General features: G+C 37.0%; 1 protein-coding gene across 1 annotated transcript in view; it reads right to left on the bottom strand.

The window, feature by feature from the left end:
- Positions 1-913: 913 nt before the first annotated feature.
- LOC136258130 (unconventional myosin-VI-like) overlaps positions 914-12,929 on the bottom strand; it is a 53,028-nt gene continuing 41,012 nt past the window's right edge. Inside the window, exons 9-32 of the mRNA XM_066051434.1 lie at positions 8,014-8,197; positions 7,568-7,712; positions 7,284-7,441; positions 7,133-7,224; positions 6,836-6,908; positions 6,087-6,214; positions 5,750-5,845; positions 5,472-5,636; positions 5,331-5,369; positions 5,012-5,105; positions 4,843-4,915; positions 4,544-4,601; positions 4,406-4,483; positions 4,136-4,265; positions 3,612-3,764; positions 3,278-3,483; positions 3,069-3,199; positions 2,747-2,888; positions 2,660-2,691; positions 2,486-2,543; positions 2,341-2,423; positions 2,126-2,226; positions 1,924-2,061; positions 914-1,472 (exon numbers count right to left, since the gene is read on the bottom strand). Coding sequence (XP_065907506.1) covers positions 1,090-1,472; positions 1,924-2,061; positions 2,126-2,226; positions 2,341-2,423; positions 2,486-2,543; positions 2,660-2,691; positions 2,747-2,888; positions 3,069-3,199; positions 3,278-3,483; positions 3,612-3,764; positions 4,136-4,265; positions 4,406-4,483; positions 4,544-4,601; positions 4,843-4,915; positions 5,012-5,105; positions 5,331-5,369; positions 5,472-5,636; positions 5,750-5,845; positions 6,087-6,214; positions 6,836-6,908; positions 7,133-7,224; positions 7,284-7,441; positions 7,568-7,712; positions 8,014-8,197 — 2,940 coding nt within the window. The 3' untranslated portion in view covers positions 914-1,089. The remainder of the gene's footprint in view (positions 1,473-1,923; positions 2,062-2,125; positions 2,227-2,340; positions 2,424-2,485; positions 2,544-2,659; positions 2,692-2,746; positions 2,889-3,068; positions 3,200-3,277; positions 3,484-3,611; positions 3,765-4,135; positions 4,266-4,405; positions 4,484-4,543; positions 4,602-4,842; positions 4,916-5,011; positions 5,106-5,330; positions 5,370-5,471; positions 5,637-5,749; positions 5,846-6,086; positions 6,215-6,835; positions 6,909-7,132; positions 7,225-7,283; positions 7,442-7,567; positions 7,713-8,013; positions 8,198-12,929) is intronic.

The following is a 12,929-nucleotide window of genomic DNA, read 5'->3' as shown; positions in this document are numbered from 1 at the left end:
TGCTAACCTATATAGGAGCACAATGGGAATACCGAAGAACATAATTTATATAATAGGTGAAAATTTAGTTCCTGAAAGCATTAAAGTTCGGGCAAAATTTTGGGTATAATTTTTTTATTTGACTCAGGCCTAGTTAAGAGCTTACCATGTATGCACTGTATGCATATTTAAGCTAATGAATGTTAGTATTATAATAATAGCGTTGGGTTTTTACATATTCGGTCACAATTTTTATGTGTATAATCCTTCAGCTCAAGTGATGCTGTTGTAATCCCTTCGAATAATCCTGGTCATTTCCTGAAACCACTATAATTATTAAACATACTTTTCAAGTAACAATACCACTTAATATAAAAACAAGTGCATTGAAGAGTGTATAGCTAGCAATATAAGGACCCTTTCTGTGGATCCTTCCCTGAGTCTGAATATAGTGTGGAACTTTTGGGCTCCTGGCTTTATGGCACAATAAATTATTGTACTGTGCCTAAATGCATGCTGCTACCTATTTGCTGCCAAACTAAACAGCATGTTAGGGCTTCTGCTCAAAACTTCAAATTTTCTCCCTATGTCCCTGGATTTGGTTTTGTACGTCATCCTATGTAGTAGCAGTACGGACAAATGAAATTACTAGTAACTGGTATGTGTGCACATATATAACACTTCTTAACTGTGATATACAGTACATTAGACCCGAACCTTGTTTATCCATACCCTTATTTATCCATACCCTTATTTATCCAAAACTGGAAATGACTGCTCTATTACAATATTTTGAGTACAGGTGTATGTTCTATTAGAGTATTTCAACAGAGCTCTGTATACAAATGTGTCGGCTTCTGTTATCCACTTATCTCAACACTTTTACCATTGGGTGAGAACAAAGGGGTTCAGATAACTGAGGGTTCGCTGTATGTTGAATAATAAGGTTAAATTGTTATAATTTATACTGTACATAATAAACACACATTGCTGCATTCCTATAAATAAATAAACTCAATTGCAAATTGCATATTTTAAAATTTATCTAGTCAGTCAGTAAATTGACAACCTAAAGTTTAAACTACAGTTGCTCTCAGATATTACATTTTATTAACGACCAGCTCTGGTGAAAGGACGGATGTATGGTACACCACCATGTTTTGTCCACTCCAACTCAAATTCGTGCTCTAGAATCTCTGCACCTTGCTTACGAGCAAGTCCAGTTTCTTCCAATGTTAGCTCACACATTTCAAGATCATCTTTCCCAGCAAGTAAGAAGAGTGGCTGTTTATCAGGATGTAGTTCCAACTGTCTGGCAATGTATTGACCATCAAAGTGAGCATACCACCACCCTTTGCGTTGATCTAGTGATCGCTGTTGACCAGGTCTTGTGAAAGCCACACGGAAGAATCTTTGTGGCGTATCATCATCCTTGATAAGACTAGAGATACGTTTTGGTGGTGTGGGTAGTGGTTTTGCTTGATTTTGTTCGGCTGTTAAAATTTAAACAAAATACAGTCATAATCAACAGCAATACAATTTGTGATCTCATAGCCCCATTTAATCACTACTGGGAAGGGGGTGGCGGGGGGGATAAAGCAAAAAACAGAAAACATTATGATGGGGTTTGAATACACGAATGAACACAGTACAGTCACAATTTCTAACAATTCTGTGTAGTGAGGAAAATGATGTGACAAACAACAAAGTGTATAGCATCTTATGGCTTTCCTTTGAAACTTAAATTTTTAAACTATGCTGAAGAAAGCATCAAGGGACAGTATAACATGGAGATATGATTCCACAGAATACATCAACACTGGTCTCATTTATAAACGCTGGTCTCATTTAGTGGTGGGGTTCAAGTTGTTTGAAAGAAATAAATTACCAGGCAGTAATATGGTATACAATCCGATAGGTATGCATCGTAAGGGAACAGTGTACCTTGTTGTACTATTTGTGCTGGTGCTCTTTGCATTTCATCAGGTGACTCAGTTCTCTTTTTGTTCTTTGCCTTCCAAGCATGATAGACTCGTAACCTTCGGTGGAACTCATCACGACATGCTTCAAGTAATTCAAGATCTGTGACAGTTTATAAGAAGATAAATGGATCATATTGTAACACCAGTAACACAAGCAAGCTTACCGCAAGAAGTGTTGATGGTGTCACGTAGTTCTGGAAACTTCCATTTTGACAAGTCATGTTTTTTAGTGGTTTGTTGTTGTTTTCCAGCATAAGCTTCTGACCTACAGTGTGCATGGGAGATCAAACACTTGAAAGCAAACGGATTTGAAATCTGTGAAATGGTTACACTATACTTTGTACACATACATGTCATGAAGACACTATAAACAGTTCACCGTTTTAATGAGCGACGCGCTATCCTTGACTGACTCTTCTGCACAGCATGTTCCACTATTACTTGTTGTGGATGTTGTTCATCCTTTGGACAGAAGAGGCATTTATGAATGTACGTATATATGTGGGAAAGAGCACAACGCTTACTTGTGCTAGACGCATAGCTAACTCATAATCTCGTCTCTCTTGTTCTTCAGCTGCAAGTCTACAGAAACAAAAATACTCCAATTTTTTACATATAATTACGTAACGGGTTGTATTTGCAACTAACAAAATAGGACATATCTTTAACAAAGAAACACACTGAGTATAATAATGTACCTTGCAGCTTCTGCTTCAGCCTCTATTTTTTGCTAAACCAAGAAGTATGTATATGTATGTAAATCTACAAAAGAGAATTATAGTAACCTGTAGCTCCCTGTCTTTTTCTTCTTGTTCTCGGCGTTTCCTTTCTGCCTCTGCTTCACGTTCTCTTTTCAGTCTCTCCTCTTCTTCCCTTCTCTTCCTCTCTTCTTCCTCCCGCCTGCGTCTCTCCTCCATTTCTGCTTTACTAAAGAAACAAAAATATATATACCTACTTACTGTAATATGTGTGCATTGTGCACATGTATAGCAAATATTTTATGTCAATGAATTAAGCCTAGACAAGTTCAAGTACATATTTTAATCACCATGTAACAACAAAAATAAAAACATATCCTTTACGCAGATACTATTAGGAGATACTAACATTCGCCTTTCCTCTTCTTCTTGTTTCCTTCTTCTCTCTTCCTCTTCTTTCCTTTTACGTTCTCTCTCCATTTCTTCTTGAATACGTCTTAATCTCTCCTCTTCTTCTTTAAGCTTGCGTAGACGCTCAGCCTACATACAGCATGTACATTGTCAACTAATTTGTATTCCAAAGACATTTAAATTAAGTTTACATGCAACATGACACACCTCTTCCTCTTCTCTTCTCTCCTTTTCTTGTTGCTGTTTCATCTCCCCCATCAAGCCTTCACATGATTGTAGAATGTTATTGTATATTGCTTCAATTTCTTTTCCAGATATCATGGTCTCTTTGATCTTCTTTACTGCACTGTCCATAGTCCCTTCAATGCTAACTATATTCTTCTGTAAAGGATCTTTCTTTTTCAACACAGTCACTAAGGATAAAAGTTATAAAAATGTGATTTATCTGGCATAAAAAAAGCAGCAACTTCTTTGTGGTGGAACATTTTAAGTAACATTTTAAGTACAGGTATAAATAAATAATTTCAACAAGTGTACATACCCATGCTGTTCAACTGCTCAATCCTGCCTCTAAGAGTTTTGATTGTACCTATCCCTCTGTATCGGGGTTGATATTTACGTTTAGCCAGGAACATCCTGACATTCTTCTGAATTACAACTGCATTCTCTACTCTATAACTGATCTTACGAGACACTGTAAGCAAACAAAAAACATAACAAAATGTACGTAATCATACACACATACATAAGTAACAAAACAGTAAAGAGGTTTGCTTATGGCTGTGATCTACATACACATTTTATATACTGATAAGCAAGTCCACATGATTACAGTTCAAGTGCATGAATAACAGTGCAAGGTAACTTCCTCAGATTCTTTAATTAAGGAGAACACACGTATATACTGTATCACAAATCTCAATAAACTAGTAAACCAACAGCCACACAATATGAATCCCTGGGACAAACAACAACAGTAAAACAACAACTTCAAGACCTGATTCACTGAGGAGGTACGTAGCTGTCATCCACACAACACCACACAACACACACTGGAATACTCACACTTGAGAACACTTATTACTCCAAATATTCCCTTCTTCCATCTAGTGCATATCAGCCACCTTTGTACCTTTTGTACTAGAACGGCAAGATGTTCTGGATCAGACTTCATGATCTGATCAAACTCTGCAAACTAGGGAAGTGAAATACTGTATGAAACATCGACTGAATGGGTATATGTATAGCAACCAGTAGAATTACTTGTACAATGTATGTACATACATACATACTGAATTATATTACATCATACTACGTATGCATACAATATGATACCTTTCCAGCTCTAAAGAAGACTTTTGACATACCAAATTGGTAGTCATGTTCACTCAAACCTAATGCTCTAAATAATGCCTACAGTGTGACATGTCATCACAAGTACACACATGTGTGACGATGACATATTGTACGTACTTTGCAAAACAGTCTTGGGTCTAACTGAGCAAGTTTCTTTGGTAAATACTTCTGATACCTACACAAAGTGTACAAATCACCATATGCATGTGTGTCTGTACAAGTAAGTAATGTAAATGTCACTATCAAAGCTTTGCACTTGCATGTATACATACACATGTATGCAGTTCACTCATGTATCAACTTTGTTTGTTCATACAGCCTTGTACGTATATCTATTATACTATTTTTACAAACAATGTATCTATGTACATATGTATGCATATTTACTGTACATGTAATACCACTGTATGACATACATTTGATACAGATCACTGAATTGTGCTCTTGAAGGAAAACCACCCTCCATCAGCTCCAGTACTGAGACCATGCCTGTGATAGAGTGGAAAGTGTTTATTATGTAAAGCCACCACAGATGAAGCACAAACAAGTTACGTACAACACAGACAGACAGACAGGTGTACGTACCAGCACATTGCAGTTGTGACAAAATTTGACCTCCTATAAAGTGATGAGATTCCATCTTCAAGTTTGGCTTAAGACAACGGATAAAACTTGATCCCTAAAACATGTCACAAAATAAAGGTAAATATGTTGAATTAAACTTTAAATTGTACTCATGTGCAAAAGTTTGTATAGAATAAGTAGATAACAGCATAACAATTTAGTACTTAATCTCTATGCAATTGCAGTTGCAAAACAGTTACATAGAGAATTTACATTTAAAAAATCATCACTCAGAGATGTGCAAGATATGTAGTACAAACAAACAAACAAACACACTCACTGTCTGTCTCAGCTTCTCCATTAACTCATTTAACTGTTTCTAAAGTACATAGGTACGTAGGTATGTGTAATTACAATATACGCACTCGTACTGATAACACATAATTATACGCACGTACACACTACACTACAACCTACTCACCTTGAATTTGCTTCCTATACTGATAAGTGCCAGTTTTTTACTGTTAGTTTCCTTCTTAGTGCCACTAGCAGGGAATAGCTTCTTAACAAATGGATCAGTACTTTGTACCATCAGTTGTCCCAAGCTGTCATGTAATGCATCATTGTTCTTCTCCAAGAATGCAGCCTGTACAAAAGACATGTGTCATAACTGACTACAGTGTAATAGTGACGCTCATTCCTCTACACTTACACTTCTCATGTGTACACAAGAATACATGGATACATCGGTTCACTTACAGTTTGGTAACAAACAGCACCAGCAAAATGTCTGATCATGAAACCTTCATCATCTCTCAAGTTACGATGATAGTTCAACTTGGACTTACGAGGAACCTGCACAATTAAAATTCAAAATATATTGTAACAATTTGTAACTACTGTGCTACGTATACTAGCTTTGGGAATTGTATGAGGTACAAGGGAAATGGGTCAATTACAAAGGAACCATGAAATTCTGTATTCATTTTAACTGTACACTGTATGTACAGTATGCATGTACATATGTGTATAGAATTGCACATGCAAGTGACTGGAGTGAGTACACAAGTACGAAGCATATTTTTCACACACTTACAATTAATCTAAAGTGTCCCCTGTGGGTGCTATGTACAGTATCAGTGAAGTGGTCAGGTGATCCTTTTGGTAGTTTACACTCTTCATCTAACAAGTCCATTATACCACTAGTCTTCATCTCTATCAGGTCTGTACAGCAAACATGTAGCATAGGTACATGCTGTAATGATTGCACTACAAATACTATCATATAATATCATGCAAGTATGTATTGTATGTACGTGATGTTAAACCACCCATTTACGATGAAAAAAACATCAAAAATACATTTATGGGACAATGGGTCACGAATTGTTTATAATACAAAGCTGTTCAAGTTCGTGACATAATCATAAACAAATTCCATCATTGTTAATGAGCAAGTGTGCCATTGGTCCTTGTATATCTGTCCTTATGGTGATTTTAAGCTAGGTGAGCTACAGTAGCCTAGAATGGCCCTTGGGCTGTCTAACATTGTACCAAAGGCAATACATTATAGTAGGAGGTGTGGTTATCCTGGTCAGACCATGCACTTGGTTTTACGATAATAGCACCATCCCTCTTATAATGGTTGTGATACACTGTACATGAACACAAGGTGTTTATTCCTTTTACGGTCATAGAGTGATATCTGTGGATTGTTTTAAGAATGTTCTCCCACACACTTGTTGGTACAGAGAACACATGTGATTTTCTTTGTCCCTACAAAATCACATGCTTATGCAATCTTGAATGGCTTCATAACAAAACAAATCTGCCCCCATAACTCACCAATACAGTCTTGGTTATCAATAAAAGTCACTTCAGTTAATCCAAGGTCTTCCTTTTTGTATAGCTCTTGCTCCTACACAAATAACATGATCACTAAGAATAGAACTACATGTACCTATTTCACGTCTGCTGTACAAAATGTCAACCTAGCCTTTGCTCTGCATGTTAGTGTACGTATAATGCCATCATTGCCATGTACAAAACAACTATGTATACTGTTATGATAACCAAGATATATGTACATAATACATTAAGCTATATAATCACATAGAAATTATATAGGGTACTGTGCTTTACCTCTTTAAGGATTCTTCGATTGAAAAATTGTTGAAGTTTTTCATTGCAGTAATTTATACAGAATTGCTCAAAACTGTTGACTTGAAAATATTCTACAAGATAAACGAAACACACATGAGGAAGATGGTGTAGTAAGTAACACAGAGCCTACCAAATCCAGCAATGTCCAGTACTCCAATGTATGTGGCTGATGAGGTAAACGGGAAACACTGGTTGACTCTACCCACAATGTTATCAAACATCTTCATGTACAATGCTTTGGCCAGAGCATCCCTGGCATTAGCAGCTTGATCCTTCTTCAGTGGAACACTATAAGAGACACGAATTACACACAGACAAGGACATACCTACAAGTACAGTACACCCACACTGACATGTGTATGTGACATACTTAGGTACTGTGCATGCATACACAGAGTCTTGTTTGCTGCTTACTTAATGATGGTACCGACAGTTCCTCCCTTAGTGGTCACCATCACACGAGATGTCAGTGAACGTTTCAACTCATCAACATTTAGTCCCAGTAGCTGACATGTGATAGCCACTGATGATGTACTCTTTGATGACACCAAACTACCACCTGTATGTATGTAAACAGCACAAGTCATGTACTCTGTACTGTACGTAAGTACGTAGTCATAAAGGTAACCAAAATAATCACACAAATTCCTAGAATGTATTATGTACAATGTTTGCAAGCAAACAATCCCACAAAATCTAATTCTGTCTATTTCTCAAGAGCATGTACTTGATGTAGGAATACACACTGTCTTTTTAAAGAGCACTACTGATAATGACTGTAGCTACATATGCATACGTACATGAGACTTCTCTAGTATATACAGACATGTTAAAATTATTTAATAAAAAAGCAATTCAACCTTTTCTGTCGGATGTGTTTTCTTCAAAGGTTATATTTCCTAGATGAAGCACCGCGGCTACAACTTGGAACAAGTTATATTTCTCTTCCATGCTCAGCCCCACTTGGTCCATGGACTGTTCCAAATGTTTGAAGTCCTCAGCATCATTAATGGCTGGGTCCTTCAGTGATGCTGGATTGAGGTACTGTTAAAAAGTAAGAACAAGAGAAAAACAAACTACATTATGTTTGGATGTATGTATTTAATGGGGACAAGTAGAAGGAAAAATAGGAATTCTAAGTTGGATTAGGGATCAAAGAAGAAAGTAGTGAAACAAGGGAATTGCTAAAAAGTGGTGAAACAAGGAAGGTTGGCTATACCTGCAGTTGTACTAGTGGACATTAAATCCCTAAACTTCAGTCTATAACCATGACTGCATTAGGGATTAAATGTTTACTAGAATATCTGCAGGTATAACCAACCTTCCTTGTTTCACAACTTTTTAGCAATTCCCTTGTTTTCTGTGATCCCTAATCCAATTTAAAACTCATTTTCCTTCTACTTGTTACATTTTATAACATAACTATGACAAATGAACCAGCACACACCATGGTAAAAGAAAGAATGGCACCAGAAATCCCATAAAAGTTATTTTGTGTCAGAATGAATGTCCCAACAACAATCAACTACATAATGGAAAGGGAGGTGGCCATTGCATTTTGTTTACAGCTATGCTTCACCAGTTACTAGAGGTGTACCGATAATCGGATCGGCTACAATATCGGCCACCGATATGGCATTTTTAAACCAATATCGGTATCGGTACAGAACAGCGGAGGACCGATATCGCTACCGATATTTATACAGTAGCAATAGTTTGTACATAACGGATTATGCATTGGTTTTCTATGTTATTCATGTGGCTCATTAGTGCCAGTGGCTTATTGTTCACTCTGCAACAAGCGCTACGCTACGAGAAGCCATACAAATACACACGATTCTAGTGTTTGTTGCTGCGAAGCCTATCACAGTCTTTACAAATGAAGCAGTTATAGAGTACCTTTGTAATAAAAGAAGGGTCAGAGTAACTAAGGAAACTTGCTGTACAAGCCATTAGAATTCGCAGTAATGCAGAAATATCCGTTTTAGGCTCATGGGAGTGTACATAAAAACGTTTGTGAGTGCCTAATTGTCTGCATTACACAATAGAAACCCAAGCAGTGTACCACCACAGGCAGAGTATAGCAATGAATACATGCACATGTTGTTGTAGGGTAGGTAAAAAAATGTACACTTAAAATATTAATACAAATATCGGATCGACTATCGGTTATCAGCTTCTTTGGTTGCATCAATATCGGATATCGGTACATGCCAAAAACCCATATCGGTACACCTCTACCAGTTACACAGCGTTATAAACTAAGAACAGTACAAGAAATGTCTCTGCAATCAATCCAGTCGTTACAGAAAATGTGGATAAAGGCAAGTCCATGATGCAGGTAGTGTACGTACTGCAGTTGGCGCATCTTGGGATGAAGTGATGTCAAACAGTGAAGAAATCAAGCCCATAGCCTTATCCATTGTTGAATTATGCTCGGCTGGGGGCATCAGTTAGTCAGTCAGCATAAAAATTCAAAAATTTAAATTCCATAGAAACCTTTTGGAAGGGTCTGAAAACATTTCTGGATTTGGCTGTGCCTAACCAATGCTGCCAAGTTTCCAAGAAGGGAAATTGAGGCTGGTTTTAGGGTGATATTTCATTTCATAACCGTGACTACTCATAAAAATAATTTCCAGTGTATGCAAACAACATAATATCATTGGACAGTTACAATAAACAAGAGTTAGGACTGCATGTTTAGAACTGTACTTCATCAACATGTCTCCATATGTTATTCAGAGTACACAGCGTCAATAAGAAACCGAGCTCTACCTATATACTCTCAACTAAGAACAATCTACTAGGCTTTAAGTACACCCTCACTATACGTGGTGTGATGGAAGTCAGTCTGGAACATGGAATAAATTTACACAATATATGTGATACATTTCAACACACATACCATATATAGCGTGTTGCGGTGACAAAACATATGAACGTGATGCTGTTGAGTGATATTGAGTCAGTTGAAATTATTATATGTTTTCATAACTGTTTCACATGTACCAGATTTAAATATTTGAAGTGAAGAAAAGCAAGAGTTAAATACAATATACATACAATGTAGCAAGTACGTACCTTCACTAAACATTGCTAGAATGCTCTTTGCTGTTTCATGTATATGCAAATACAATCACAACTACAGTACATTTTGGCATGGAAAATTCAAGCATTGCAAATGATTATTAATAGTAATTCTGCTGTGTACAAGTAGCTTACAGTGGCACTTAAAATGTTATAAATTTGTCAATGTGTTTCAAGCAATCACCTTGTGGTTTGGATAATTATTTTGTTGACCTTGGTCACTTATGCTGTATATCGCTGGTATAACATCTATCTAATCCTTGATCACAAAGTCCTCAATTTCAGGAATGCAAATTAGCACCTATGTCTGTAACTACAACTGCACCCAAGTACTTAGACTACAGTATCTTATCCACATATTATGCAAAAAAATAAATAAATAAATAGTACTATAACCTTGTAAACAACATTAGAAGCCCTGTAGATTAAGAAAATTGTCTACCAGAGCGTACTTTTTGTCAAGTAAGGCACTGGCTAGAACATTGACATAAACTGTGTACTTCATTTACTCACCACAAAACATACTTTTACAGCATGGTATAAGTGCAGTACACATACCAAATGTGAGCTCTGGTATAAAAGGAGCCAGCACACATCAGTTACTCAGTGAGTACTACACTGTAAATTGTGCTAGCTCTTCAGTTGTATCGGAAATGATGAGGACTACGGTCATTGTTTTCCTACTGGCTGCTGTTATTTTCCTCACTGATGCTGTGGAGGTAACTGAAGAAGATATCAATTCTCCACTAGTCTCTTACCTACTTGCTAAACTACAACATTTGGAATCAAAGATCATGGTTAGACCAAATATCAGGACCACTAGACAGACCACACAAAAGCCTACTAAACCACCTGTTGTTGCTGATAACAAACAGTGTAACTGTCAACCTGGTGTAGTCACCTATGTTAGATGGGGTAATTCTACTTGTCCCTATGGAGCAGATACCATCTACTCTGGAGTTGTAGCTGGATCATGGTTTGAACATTATGGAGCTGCAGTTGATCCACTGTGTTTACCACCTAATCCTCAATACCTGAAGACTCAGTCAGGGTATCAAGGATATGCTAGGCTATATGGAGCAGAGTTTGAAATAAATAGTGGTAGCCCAATTAACCATGCTCATGATCGTAACTTGCCTTGTGCACTCTGCCAGGCTTATGGACGTACTAACAAGATAATGATCCCTTCTCGTTATGAGTGTCCTCCAGGATGGAATACTGAGTACTATGGCTACCTTATGGCTGGATATTATGGACACAAAGCATCTACACAGTATACATGCATGGACAGAAGTCTTGAACAAGTTCCAGGTAGTGGAGCCAATACTAATGGATACCTCTTCTACAATGTTGAAGCATATTGTGGCCACTTCATTCCTTGTGGTGATAAAGAACTCACTTGTGTAGTGTGTACCAAATAAATCACACATGCCTCATAAAAAACTGCAACTTAAAACTGGTGTATTTACTTACATTCAACTTTTGTGTACTGTTATACAGTATGTCAATAATACATACAGTATGCGTAAGCTTTGTTTTCCTATGCATGTTAATTTCCAAATGTACACATATATCATATTCCAGATATAATAGATTAGCATTTGCGTTTGGGTGTCTTGTTACATCATGGTCTAATCATATTGCTAGAACTACTGCAAAAGCATTACAACTATTTAACTTTTTAAGACACAACTGGAGTAACTGTTCTCCCTCAGTTAAAGCCTCCACCTACCTCACTATAGTCTGTCCTGTTTTAAAGTATGCAGCATCATTCTGGGATCCATACCAACAAAATGACATCTTATCCCTAGAAAAGGTCTAACGTAGAGCTGCTTGGTGGGCACTGTCTGACTGTAATAGACTTAGTAGTGTAATCGATATGCTAGAGATATTGGATTGGCCGTCACTTGAATTTAGATGAAGAATTGGTCAATTACAAACATTTTATAAAGGGATCAACAACTTGTCAGGATAACTCATTCCACCATATTCCTTTCAACTCAACAATCACCAGACACACCACCCAGTACACGGTCCAGTTATTACTAGCATTCTTTTTTCCAAGAACAATGAAAGATTGGAACAGCTTGCAATCAGAAAGCATAGATACTAATTACTTATTGTCTATCTAATTGTTTGCTGTGAATTTCATGTATATGTGTGTGATTTCTTTGGGGGTGTTGAATGCCCCCCTGGGTGCATCGGCAATTGCTGTCTGCCCAGTAATTATACAACCCACAACCATGTAGAAATAAGATACATAATTTGTTAATCCATGGACAATCAGACAGCAGCTTGTATATTTTGATTGATGTTGCTAGTATTGCTCCAGTCTACCCAACTTACAATAGGGACCTGATAACCTGGGAAAGCAAGTACAGGTACAAGTTCATGCAGTTGTATCATACGTAGCTTCTAATTGTGAAACATGGAACAGATTTCTGTATGATACCAGTTTTGCCCCAGGATAACTTGCTGCAACAACTACTAGTATTTGAAAAAAATGTTAATTTAAAAATGAAGTAGGGATTTATGCAATAAAAGTAGTGGAACAAGAGATGAATGCTGGTATCATTACAGCATAGCTCGGTGGGAAAGTCCCTACTTTTGGCATTGAGCAAAATTATAGCTATGTGCCAAAGTAGGGACTTTCCCATCGAGCTATGCTGTAATACCATCATTCATCTCT

This window comes from Dysidea avara, chromosome 6, assembly GCF_963678975.1.
Source record: "Dysidea avara chromosome 6, odDysAvar1.4, whole genome shotgun sequence".
In the NCBI taxonomy this organism is placed as follows: Eukaryota; Metazoa; Porifera; class Demospongiae; order Dictyoceratida; family Dysideidae; genus Dysidea; species Dysidea avara.
This window is presented reverse-complemented; position numbering and strand designations above follow the sequence as displayed.